This window comes from Dunckerocampus dactyliophorus, chromosome 6 (assembly GCF_027744805.1).
Source record: "Dunckerocampus dactyliophorus isolate RoL2022-P2 chromosome 6, RoL_Ddac_1.1, whole genome shotgun sequence".
Classification (NCBI taxonomy): Eukaryota; Metazoa; Chordata; class Actinopteri; order Syngnathiformes; family Syngnathidae; genus Dunckerocampus; species Dunckerocampus dactyliophorus.
The window spans coordinates 6,740,182-6,751,564 of record NC_072824.1 but is presented as its reverse complement, the minus strand read 5'-3'; the positions used below and the strand labels follow the sequence as shown (position 1 = coordinate 6,751,564).

The following is an 11,383-nucleotide window of genomic DNA, read 5'->3' as shown; positions in this document are numbered from 1 at the left end:
ATTATGATAACCAGGCTAATAGTCATCATTTTATTGTAATAATATAATCTACACAAGAATTATGTGCAAGTCCTCACAATTTTTCACTTATCTTAGATTATTTTTTTTACTTAAATTCATTAGAAATGAACATGTTCAAATGTGAGGTTGTCCACTAATTCTCGTTGAAGACACTATCACAACTAATATGACCTCTTTATCACTGTTATTTAAATACAGAGATAGCTAGAGAGTTTGTGTGTGAGTGAGTGAGTGAGTGAGCGCGTGAGTGAGCGAGCGCCTTCCTTCCTTACACGGCCAGGGGAGCACAGCGGTGGTCTCTCGGGGTCTTCTTGTCCATGTTTGGGCCGTCCTCTGCATCCATGCGTGCGGCGACCAAATATGGAGGCAGCAGCGGCAGAATTCCAAAGGAATCCTCGGACATTCCGGGCGTCCGTCGGCGGGGAAGAGAAACACCAAGGCTGCCTATAAGAGAGCCGAGCCGGGGGCCGACTGTCACTCATTCGGCGACCACCAAGACTTCACTTTACTCACGCCGGGACACAACCTGAGGTAAGCGGTTGACAGGAGAACAGGGCTGGGGGAGGCGAGACGGCATTAAAGTGACTAAAAGTTAGTTTTAACTAGGAACAAAGTAACTCATTAGTGATGGACGGTAGACTCGCACTTAGAGTCGAGTCGCACTTGGAGGCATTTACAGTAACAGACATTTACGGACCCGCGGAAATGCTCCATCCAAAAAAAAACATACAAAAGACAACTTTTTAAAGACGATATATAACATGTTTTATCTCATGTTCGCCTGTTGACATTAGATTATAAAGACCTCCTTTTAATTCGAGTGACTCACAAAATACTTGTGCCGAATGATTGACGGCATAGCTTAGGTTAGTGGAGCAACATTTGAACGCATAATTTTTGCGGCCGTAAACTACTTCTCAATGGCCGCCATCTTGTAAACAACACAACAAGACTTAAAGAATCATGTAGATCATATTTTATACAAGTTTGCACTTTTGCTCTGTTAAAAACACTGTTCACATTTATTTAGTTAATGAATAGAGAACGAGTCGTTTAAACATAACTACTGTGTGTAATATAAATGTTGTTTATTGAAAATATATTCTGCGTGAATAGTAGTGAATGCTGACTTTCCTGCAAAATAGGCCGCCATGTGTGACGACGACGAGACCACTGCCCTTGTGTGCGACAACGGCTCTGGCCTTGTCAAGGCGGGCTTTGCTGGAGACGACGCCCCCCGCGCTGTGTTCCCCTCCATCGTGGGGCGCCCCCGTCACCAGGTTGGTCTCATCAGGCTGTTGAAATATAAACACTGTTAAGACGTTAGTAGAATGTTTTAGACATTTTCCTGACTCACGGCCTGAACGCTGCTCTCCGCAGGGTGTGATGGTGGGCATGGGCCAGAAGGACTCCTATGTAGGCGACGAGGCCCAGAGCAAGAGAGGAATTCTGACCCTGAAGTACCCCATCGAGCATGGCATCATCACAAACTGGGACGACATGGAGAAGATCTGGCACCACACTTTCTACAACGAGCTGCGCGTGGCCCCCGAGGAGCACCCCACGCTGCTGACCGAGGCGCCGCTAAACCCCAAAGCCAACCGCGAGAAGATGACCCAGATCATGTTTGAGACCTTCAATGTGCCTGCCATGTACGTGGCCATTCAGGCCGTGCTGTCCCTCTACGCCTCAGGTCGTACCACTGGTAAGAAAGTAGCATTATTATTATAAAACTTTCTTACAGCATGAAGCTTTCATTGTCTTTTTGGGCGCTTCTCCTTCAGGCATCGTCCTGGACTCTGGTGACGGCGTGACCCACAACGTGCCCATCTATGAAGGCTACGCTCTGCCTCACGCCATCATGCGTCTGGACCTGGCTGGTCGCGACCTGACCGACTACCTCATGAAGATCCTGACTGAGCGCGGCTACTCTTTTGTCACCACAGGTAACATCTTGATGCTAACCGTTAGCCCGGTCACGTCCAGCAGGCTGTGGTCCTCTCACGACGACGTGTTTGTCCTCCTCTGCAGCTGAGAGGGAGATCGTGCGCGACATCAAGGAGAAACTTTGCTACGTCGCTCTGGATTTTGAGAACGAGATGGCCACCGCTGCCTCCTCCTCCTCGCTGGAGAAGAGCTACGAGCTGCCTGACGGTCAGGTCATCACCATCGGCAACGAGCGCTTCCGCTGCCCCGAGACCCTCTTCCAGCCCTCCTTCATCGGTTTGTACCACATAACCTCCTCCTGACAAACAACAGCAAATATCAAGCTTGACGAGAGGACAATGAGGTGTTCCTGTTGCAGGCATGGAGTCTGCTGGCATCCACGAAACGGCCTATAACAGCATCATGAAGTGTGACATCGACATCCGTAAGGACCTGTACGCCAACAACGTGCTGTCTGGAGGTACCACCATGTACCCGGGTATCGCCGACCGCATGCAGAAGGAGATCACGGCGCTGGCTCCCAGCACCATGAAGATCAAGGTGCTCATCTTTTGAACAGGCAGTTCAAATGGATGATGAGTTTAAGGTGATGTTTAAATAACAGCAACCTGTCCTTGCCTCCTGCAGATCATCGCCCCCCCAGAGAGGAAGTACTCCGTCTGGATCGGTGGTTCCATCCTGGCCTCGCTGTCCACCTTTCAGCAGATGTGGATCAGCAAACAGGAGTACGACGAGGCCGGACCCTCCATTGTCCATCGCAAGTGCTTCTAAGTGCCTCCTCTTCCTCGCTACAGTCCACGTGTACATATGTTATTTATTTATTTTTATGAATGTGATGGTGTGAATGTGAAACAGAGGAATGAACACACAAAAAGACCAAAAACATGAGACATGTCAAAGCAAATAAAATGCTTTTATTTTCACACATGATGTCTGTGTATTAATTGTGGTGATTAATAGAAGAAATTAAAAACCTGACCAAGCTTGGTGTGTAGTTTAACTTGGGAACCGAGACTACTCAGGCTAAGGTTTTACTTCCTGTTCTCTTTTATTCTGAAAGTCAACCGCGGAAGTTCTTGGCGGTGTTCACGCTAACTTTATGTCTCCTGTCTGCGTGAGATAGGTGATGGCCGCCTGTTAACAACATTACGACGCTTAAAAGGCTCGGTAAACACACCGAACACCTCCGGGAGGAGTTCCGGGTGAGTGGAAAGATTTTATGTTGTTTGGTCGTCGTTAACGTGGTCATCCAAGGCTCACCGTGTTTACGAGCCAGATTAGCGGAGCAGGCAGGTGCGTAACGGTGGGTGGGAATGTGTGGTGCGCGCCCACACGCTGTCATTTTGCATTAAGAAATGAGCAGGACTTTCACAAAGGTGAAATACACAATTGTAAATGTTTCACAAAACAATTTATATGACTGAGGTCCTAAATAAAGTGTAGTGCTCGGATGCTCTGATGAATCATTTATGTTGTTTCCATTGACAGCTTGACCTATCACGTGATGGCAGTGTAGACCCTAATTAGCGCAAAGCCTCTGAGTTGGGGGCGTGGCCCACTTGCCCGATCATGTCATCAATACTGAGCAGCATTAGCATGTTAACAGGATGATGCTAATAATCAGTAATATCCTGCTATAGGCTCCGCCTCCCCAGTGTGGCTAATGGATGACTAGAAATAGTTTAGCAAAGGAGGCGGGACTTAATGTATCTTCCTGTCATTAACAGCCATGTTGTTTGTTGTTTTGTTCTTTAGTGACCCTCAATCTATGGCCATGGTGACCAAGAAAGTCCGCTCCGAGTACATGAAGCGGTTCCGAGACCCCAAGTGGGAGACTTTCTCCAAATGCTACGAGGACTCGCTGAAGTACCGCCTGACCCGCCGGGTGATGGAGCATTCCCACAAACCGTGGTTCTGGGAGGGCTGGGACAGCGGCTCAGAGTCCAGTGGCTGGTCCACGCCAAGGCTGAGCTGCAACAAAGTGGCACCGCTCCCCTCCACAGATGGAGACCAACAGCCAGAACAGCCCAGGTCCAGTCCAGATGCTAAGCAGCCACCCGAGGATGGCGAGGACGCGGTGGTGGCCACGGAAGAGGCCGTCGTCGATGCTGCACCGCCAGCAGGTGAGAGGAAGATTCTGCACTTTGTGCTGTTTGAGGCTAAAAATATTTGATTCTGTGGCGTTTCAGCCCTCTCCTTGTTTCCATGGTAACCATTGGCAGGAACTCTCTGCTGCCCACTGCCAGCAGGAAGTCAAACAGAAAGTGATTAACTTTCTTCCCTTGAAGGGGCAGGGACAGAAAATGGCGGCGACTCAGTGGGAGCAGCGCCTCCTTCAAACCCCGGCGGAGCCTCCGATGACACCGACAGCGGGCCGCTCCACTCGCCCTCCTCGGACGGTGAGCCTGTCAACCCAGTGCCAAGGCGACGTCACCGGCGCCGCACGCCCCACACGGATCTGGGACGCTTGGACTGTTCCCAAGGTGACAAGTCATCGGCCTTGCGCAAACCTCAGCGAGCAAAGAGCCAGCCGCCTGCCGGCTCAAAGGAGAACCGGTTGCCCGTGGGACGGCTGGACTGGACGGAGCGACATGACAGGAAGACACCCAATCATGTAAGAAGCTGAGCTAATGCTAAGGAAGTAAGTTACAGTAAGTCACACTGCCCCCTACTGGTGTGTAGTCTTATGTAAAACTCTAGGCAGCAAGGTAGCGAAGTGGTTCCAGCTCCGCTGTCATTTGCAAGACGAGTCGGTCATGAATAAATGAACACAAACAGGTGTCTCCTTCCACAGAGTCACATGTCCGACGCCTGCGTTCCGACACGCCCACCTGACAAGCACAGCAGTGCGGAGCGGCGCCGGGCGCGATCGGCCGACCTGGACAAGCTGAGGCGCACGCAGCTGGCGGACGAGCGCTGGATGACAGAGTACATGCGCTGCTTCTCTGCACGCATCAGGTAGATAAGACCCGCCCACAAGTGGGAAGAGCCTCACACAGTAAGCCAGGAGGTTGTCGGACATCTTTCAAAGTAAAAGCACCTGTGTGGTGGTTTTATCGTCAGCCAGCAACGTGATCGATCAGAATAATCACAGAAGCAAGACATTTTTACCAGCACACCTTTTTCTCTCAAATTTTTACAATTACAATTAATATATTTATTATCATCATCATCATCATCATCATCATACAAGACCCGCTCTCTTTTTCTTCTTCTGTTTGTGTTCAAACTATGCAAACGCTCCAAAGTGAAAATAAAAATCTTAGAGTCCAACATGCTGGACAAGTTGTGACCTTTTTAGTGACTCATTTGATTGTAGCGTGACTTGTATTTTGTAATTTATTGATGTTTAACACTCGACAAAGAAAAAAGAATGACCGGCTTTAAAGAGCTAAGGCTAATTAGCTGCTGGGAAGAAAAATAACTCACTGAATGTTTGTAACATATTTCATATTTAACACTAAATGTTTTAAATGGCAGACAAAAAAAAAAAAAAGGTGGGGGTCACGGGTCACATTGCTACTTGTTTGAATGTTGACAATCAAAGATGACATCACAATGTTTACATTGTACATCAATGAAAGTACATATTTCAATAAAGGACCTTTGTCTTCATTCCTCAAGCGAAGTTGGTTTCATGTTCATTCTACAGACCAAAAAGTTCAACAAAATAAATTAAAAAAAAAAAAAAAAGCTCAGCGAACACGACCTTTACCAAAGAAAAAAAATAATCACAAGTTTGGTGCAAAAATCTGTCCGTTTATTTTCAACAAACGTGACATAAAAAATATTCTCAGCAAAAATGAGAAAAGTATACACAAAAAGAAAAATCAACTTAAGTTAAGCTAAAAAAAAAAAAAAAAAAAAACTCACTCACGGCAGTCCCGCCGCCAGGATGCTGCCGACCAGTGTGCGATCCTTCAGAGCGTTCTCTATGTCTTTCTCCTCGATCTTCAGAAATACCTGCAAAGCACAGGAAGTGACTTTGTGAGTGAATGACAGCAAACAGGAAATGGAATGTGACATTGCAAGAAAATGATGTCAGTTAATGAGAGCAAACAAGTAGTGGCATGGGCGGCAAACAGGAAGTGACATTGTGGGGGTACGCAAAGCAGAAAGTGAATGACAAACATGCTAGCAGAGGTTTAGGGGGGGTGTGCGTACTTTGGTGAGACGAGCTTCTTTTGCCTTCTTCAGAGCGAAGACTCCTCGACTCTCAAGTAGCGTGCAGAGTGACAAACACTCGGCCTGGCTGACTCCGCCCACCTGCCTCTGAGCACACAGGCGGCTGTGGACCTCATGAAGCTAAAAGGTCAAAGTATGCCATCTTTAATAAATATCTGAAAATCAAATATGGCGGCGAATCTCAAAAGCGGTGTTGGCTCACCTTTCCAAGAAGGACCTCTCTGCTCTTACCGCTGCGGCCCAGCAGCAGGAGGCAGCAGACTAGAAGTTTCTGCTGAAGGGGGAAACTTTCCCCATCGGAGGTGCTGCCCTGCGACGCCATGCGGTTGCCGTACACCTCGGAGAGGACACGCGCCACTTGAGGGACACTCACATGAGACTCTGCAGCTTTGTGGTTGGCCGGCTTCTTCCTCTCGTCAGACTCCACAATCTCCACCGCTCTCCTGCAGACACAACTTGTCAGGTCCTGAGTGAAGTCGGCAGCGCCAGCAGAGACGGTGAAAAGTCACCTGCAGATGTCCAGAGCCTTCCTGGCGTCTCCCGACACAGCCGACACTTTGCGGGCGCAAAACTGCACAGCGGCGGCGTCCAGGATGCCGCCCACTGACACCTGCCAAACACCACCACACAAACATTTAATAAAAGAAGCCAAAGAATGAGTCCGTCTCTTGTGGCGAGAGAGGTACCTGAGCCAGCCGGTCCTGGACGATGGCGGTGAGCTCCTCTCGGCTGTAGGGGGGGAAGTTGAGTAGCTTGGGGCGGCAGTGAGGACGCGCCTGCAGTCGGGGCAGGATGCGGTCGGTCAAGTCCAGCGCGTTGGCAATTCCTGAGGAACGACAACATCAGCATGGGACAGGAGGAGAAAGAAGATGGCTGCTCTGGCACGCTTACCAACGAGACAGAGGCGGGACTTGGGCAGGTGAGGCCACTCAAAGATGGTGTACAGGACATCCTGACATTTGCTGTCCAGCTGGTCCAACTCATCCAGAACCAGAAGCCTGTGGAGCGCCCACATGACACTTGAGAAACTTAGTCACTTGTTAGCAAAGTTATCATTTTATACCATTGACACCGCTTCACTTCTTTTTACCCTTGTCTGTTAATGTGACTTAAAGTCTGTACACGTACTGTACATAAAGCTTTTGTAATGGCCACAGTTTGACCCTGGAGCAGATTATTTCTGTATACGTACATTATTTCCTGTGGGGAAAAGATTGTAAATACAAAACAAGGAATTCTCTGTGTGTGTGTGTGTGTGTAACGTTGACTCACACTGCAGGTCCTGGCCCCATCAGGTGTCTCTGCAGAGCTTTGTGTCCTCCAGACACTTTCAGTTTGTCGGCCAGCAGCGGGAAGATGGCGTGGGAGCTTCTCAGGCTCATACAGTTGACCAACAGCGTGCGGACGGATGCCAGCTCCTCCTGAAATTGAATTTAATTATTTATTTATTAATTTATTTTTTATTTTTTAAAATCGACAGGCTTTCAGGTGGACATCTAGAAAGCACATCCTCTGCAGCAGACAGCCTCACACCAACCTTCATCTCCTGCAGCACGCAGTTGAGGCAGGCTGTCTTGCCGGTTCCTGGCGCTCCTGAGATGTAAAGGCTGCCGGGGAGACTCCGCACAACCTTGTCCTCCAGGAAGGCGCGGATGGCAGCTCGCTCGCCTTCTCTGGACAGGAGGCGCTCTGGGATGGCGGTGTGGAGCGCCTTCTTCACGCTCAAGAACCGGGACCCTGAAGAAGCAACTTCCTGTTATGGTCTGTGAACGTTTACACCAGAAGACAGCGAAGAAGAAATAACGCACTTTCTGCACAAAGTCGAGACGATGCAGACTTCTTCTCCGGACTCGGCCGTGCAGGACTTCCAGAGAGGACTTCCTGTTGCCTCGGTGATGAAGCGGCGACGGGGGAGGGTGTGTTCAGCTGGCAGCGAGTCGAGACGGGCGAGTTTTCATCGAAGGCCAGACGCCGCGGTGATGACAGACACACTTTGCTCTGTTTGGGCGGCGACGCCAGCAGGGTGGTGCCCATGTTGAGGATGTTGTCTTCACCTTCACAAGGACAGACAGTTTCATGTTAGCATGGAGGATCGAGCTGCTTGAACGCTCATCTCTTAAGCTCACCTGTGCGTTTCCGTGGGCTGAGGGGCAGCCTGGCTGGCGAAGGAGTGGGCGCCACCGCAGGTCGTCTAGGCGACAGAGGGGACGGGGCGGTGGGCTGCTTCCGTCCGGGTGAGAGCGGTCCAATGCAGTTCAGGTTCTTCTCGTCTTCAACCTGGACCGGTGATGGAGGTGCACGCTTCTCCACTTTGGGGGCTTTGGGCTTCGAGGACACCCTGCAGGACTTTCGTCGGGGGAAAGGCAGTGTGGGCTGTGCGCGACCCTGTGAGCGCGTACTCGGCATTTTGGCCACCTGACCGGAAGTAAAAACACTCGACGTCACGAAGAACTTCAATAAAGATAGAAATGTGGCTAAAAACAGCTGCTTTCGGCTGAAATGTTCAGTAACATTACCTTGCAAAATAAATTCACCTAATCTAAAAATAGTCTATGTTTTTAGCACAAGACAGCAAGATAAGTAACGATAATCTAACCACAAACATCTAACACAGCCAACATAATCACATTTAAAGAGTAGGCTAAAGTTTACCTACATTTACATTTGTCGTGTGTTCCGCTATACATTTAGCATGTAAAGAAAGGGCGCGTGAGTAAATAGTTATTGAAATCGTTTGGCGCCATGAAACGAACAAGGAAACACATTTTTATACCAAATCCCTACGACTGCTTTACCTTAATACTTCTTTTCAACACAAAGACTACGAGTACGAGTGCACAACTGAAAAGGAGCAGTTTAGTTTTACTGTTAAACACAAAGACTAACAGTAAGAGTGCTCATTTTTAGCCGACATGCTATAAACAAATTCGTCATGTTAAGTTTGACAGATTAACTTACCCCTCCTTGGAACAAATTAGCAAAAAAAAAAAAACAAATGTCTAGTCAGTGCAGAGTTGGACCGTCCACGTCTTTCTCCTCGAAAGCCAAACCAAACTTTTGCGCCAAATATTCTTTGCCTCCAACACAGAGCAGCTGGTTCCCGCCGGCGGCTCTCTGATTGGTCCGTCTCGGCCTGACAACAGCTGTCCTCCATGCTCATTGGCTCAGCCCCGAGACCCGGATAAGACGTCACTATTAAACACCCACCTACGTCCTCCGTGGCGGGAGATTCGGCAGTGGAGAAAGACAACATTTCCCGGGAACTTTTCGATAGTTGATTAGGGGCGTTTTTATTAAGATGAAGGTTAGATTTTTAACTTCACTTTTAATCATGTTATTACAGGAATATTGCAAGTCCACTTTATTGACAACCGCTTTTGTTGGTGCACAGTATACTTTATACTGATATTTGAATTTTTACCTACGTGAGTATCACACTAATGCCCCCTATGGGAGATTTTGCGAGATTTCGCGAAAGTTTTGCGAGGTATTACGACCCCAAATTTGGTCATGGACCTCCGCCATATGTCACTAAGTCACAAACAAGAAGCTCTGAGTTGTACTAACGACATCGTTTCTCAGCTTCAGTGGTCATTGTCAGCTATTAAACCTCACCGGTGACACTTTGATAGGGAATTACATTACATACTTTAACATTTAGGAGGTAAAAAGTCCAACCTGATTAAAATGCTGCTGCGTCAACATCAGCTAGTAGCGGATGTTGACCAGGTGTTAGCATTTTATTTTCAAAAGACGAGCTGAACCACCATCACGGATCATTGAAAACTCTCTACAAATTGTGCAATAAGGGATAAGCAAATGCCGAGGATGAATATTAGATGCCTTTCCAACGGATTTTGGCTATTCCGGAAATGTGTAGCCTTACAACAAGAATCGTACAATCACAATACAGTCTTCCCTCGTTTATAGCGGTTAATTGAACAAGTGAATAAGGATAGTAGAAGTAGGATTCCTTATTTATAAATTGAATATATTCGTAGTTACAGCATGAAAAACCTATTTAAGACACTTCTAATTATGCTTTTTTTAAAAAATTTTTTTAGCATTATTAGAGCCCTCTAAACATACAATAACACTCCTTTTGTCACTTGCTCAAGTACACATAATAATAGATATTAAGACGTCTTAGAGATAAATGAGACATTACATAGAAGCCTTGTCAGGATACCTGGGGGCTATTGTCTCATCAATGTAACGTTCCTGACACCGAGTGGCTAGTGTAGTAGTACTGCAATGGCGCAGTGAACATTCACACAGGAGGAGCTGTCAGCCACATCTCATGCCAGTCACTGGCACTCTTCACAGCACTACTGCAATGGCGCAGTGGACATTCACAAAGGAGCTGCTGTCAGCCAAAACTCATGCCAGTCACTGGCACTCTTCACAGAACTATTTTTTTGTTTTCTTTTTTTTTTCTCTTCACAGAACTATCACTCAACTACTTTACAGCAACTGACGTCACTTCCAAAGCCCCGCCTCTTAAAGGAGCACATGTCACAGATATACTATAGTACATACTGTATGACATCTTCTACATGCATTCCATTTTTATTTTCGTTCAATTAGCCATTTTTATGATTGAAAATGCTCACCAAGTACAATTTGCGTATATATTGCATATGTTTTGACGAATAGGCCGTGTTCAACCACAAAACAGTAGTCACTTAATTTTTGAAAAACCTCGATAGAAGGAGCGATGTAGCGAGGGACGACTTTATGTTGCTAGAAATGGCCAAATATTCTTTTGTAGCTTAGATATTTTATAGGTAATGTTAAGTACTGAATGAGAAGGAAAAAAAAACATTTTTTGCACAGCATTATTGGCTTTGCATAGATGTGTGCCTAATAAAGTGAAGTTATTGTCAGATGCACAACAAAGTAAATAAGTGTTCCACTACGATGTACCCTTTTCCCCAACAGGAATATATTTATTGAAAATGCTTTCAAGTGATAAAAACATGTGATTAACAGGAAATGAGACATGAACATTGTAAAATGCTCCTCTCAGCTGGTTGAGTGATGACACTCCAACATGACACAAGCTCATTTCAACTCTTCACCTTCTCTTTCCGATATTACACTTTTTTTACAAGACAAAAATAGAGCATTAATAACTAGGATTATCATATTCTATGTAAATATACATTTGCAAATAGACTTGGATCTTATTTATTCAGTTTAAAAAAATAATAAAAGTCAAAGCACTGGT

At 46.9% G+C, this 11,383-nt stretch overlaps 3 protein-coding genes across 5 annotated transcripts; 2 read left to right on the top strand and 1 right to left on the bottom strand.

Moving 5' to 3' along the window:
- The first annotated feature begins 312 nt into the window (after positions 1-312).
- On the top strand, positions 313-2,891 carry acta1a (actin alpha 1, skeletal muscle a). The gene is made up of 7 exons (XM_054778267.1): positions 313-552; positions 1,167-1,301; positions 1,402-1,726; positions 1,806-1,967; positions 2,053-2,244; positions 2,327-2,508; positions 2,596-2,891. The coding sequence occupies exons 2-7, from the start codon at positions 1,173-1,175 to the stop codon at positions 2,737-2,739; spliced, it is 1,134 nt and encodes a 377-aa protein (XP_054634242.1). The 5' UTR covers positions 313-552; positions 1,167-1,172; the 3' UTR covers positions 2,740-2,891.
- A 105-nt stretch (positions 2,892-2,996) lies between these two features.
- ccsapa (centriole, cilia and spindle-associated protein a) lies at positions 2,997-5,583 on the top strand. 2 transcript variants are annotated; one of them, XM_054778269.1, is made up of 4 exons: positions 2,997-3,170; positions 3,724-4,091; positions 4,263-4,582; positions 4,763-5,583. In XM_054778269.1, the coding sequence occupies exons 2-4, from the start codon at positions 3,737-3,739 to the stop codon at positions 4,928-4,930; spliced, it is 843 nt and encodes a 280-aa protein (XP_054634244.1). In that variant the 5' UTR covers positions 2,997-3,170; positions 3,724-3,736; the 3' UTR covers positions 4,931-5,583. The 2 variants fall into 2 exon arrangements, with proteins under 2 accessions (XP_054634244.1, XP_054634243.1); XM_054778268.1 differs by having other exon boundaries at positions 4,257-4,582.
- On the bottom strand, positions 5,038-10,917 carry cdc6 (cell division cycle 6 homolog (S. cerevisiae)). Of its 2 annotated transcripts, none has more exons than XM_054778264.1 (11): positions 10,343-10,917; positions 8,280-8,568; positions 7,962-8,207; positions 7,691-7,890; positions 7,426-7,574; positions 7,045-7,151; positions 6,840-6,979; positions 6,663-6,763; positions 6,356-6,596; positions 6,133-6,273; positions 5,038-5,931 (listed from the first exon to the last, which is right to left on the bottom strand). In XM_054778264.1, the coding sequence occupies exons 2-11, from the start codon at positions 8,557-8,559 to the stop codon at positions 5,842-5,844; spliced, it is 1,695 nt and encodes a 564-aa protein (XP_054634239.1). In that variant the 5' UTR covers positions 8,560-8,568; positions 10,343-10,917; the 3' UTR covers positions 5,038-5,841. The 2 variants fall into 2 exon arrangements, with proteins under 2 accessions (XP_054634239.1, XP_054634238.1); XM_054778263.1 differs by lacking the exon at positions 10,343-10,917 and adding an exon at positions 9,112-10,310.
- Positions 10,918-11,383: the final 466 nt, after the last annotated feature.

What these genes read in the sequence shown, in the direction of transcription:
- acta1a (XM_054778267.1), top strand. Translation starts at nt 1,173, where the DNA reads ATGTGTGACGACGACGAGACCACTGCCCTTGTGTGCGACAACGGCTCT. An exon ending in TGGGGCGCCCCCGTCACCAG is followed by an intron (nt 1,302 to 1,401) that starts GTTGGTCTCATC and finishes TGCTCTCCGCAG; the next exon opens with GGTGTGATGGTGGGCATGGG. An exon ending in CTTCCAGCCCTCCTTCATCG is followed by an intron (nt 2,245 to 2,326) that starts GTTTGTACCACA and finishes TTCCTGTTGCAG; the next exon opens with GCATGGAGTCTGCTGGCATC.
- ccsapa (XM_054778268.1), top strand. Translation starts at nt 3,737, where the DNA reads ATGGCCATGGTGACCAAGAAAGTCCGCTCCGAGTACATGAAGCGGTTC. An exon ending in CGATGCTGCACCGCCAGCAG is followed by an intron (nt 4,092 to 4,256) that starts GTGAGAGGAAGA and finishes CTTCCCTTGAAG; the next exon opens with GGGCAGGGACAGAAAATGGC. An exon ending in ACAGGAAGACACCCAATCAT is followed by an intron (nt 4,583 to 4,762) that starts GTAAGAAGCTGA and finishes CTCCTTCCACAG; the next exon opens with AGTCACATGTCCGACGCCTG.
- cdc6 (XM_054778264.1), bottom strand. Translation starts at nt 8,559, where the DNA reads ATGCCGAGTACGCGCTCACAGGGTCGCGCACAGCCCACACTGCCTTTC. An exon ending in CAGCCCACGGAAACGCACAG is followed by an intron (nt 8,208 to 8,279) that starts GTGAGCTTAAGA and finishes GTCCTTGTGAAG; the next exon opens with GTGAAGACAACATCCTCAAC. An exon ending in GTCCCGCCTCTGTCTCGTTG is followed by an intron (nt 6,980 to 7,044) that starts GTAAGCGTGCCA and finishes GTCGTTCCTCAG; the next exon opens with GAATTGCCAACGCGCTGGAC.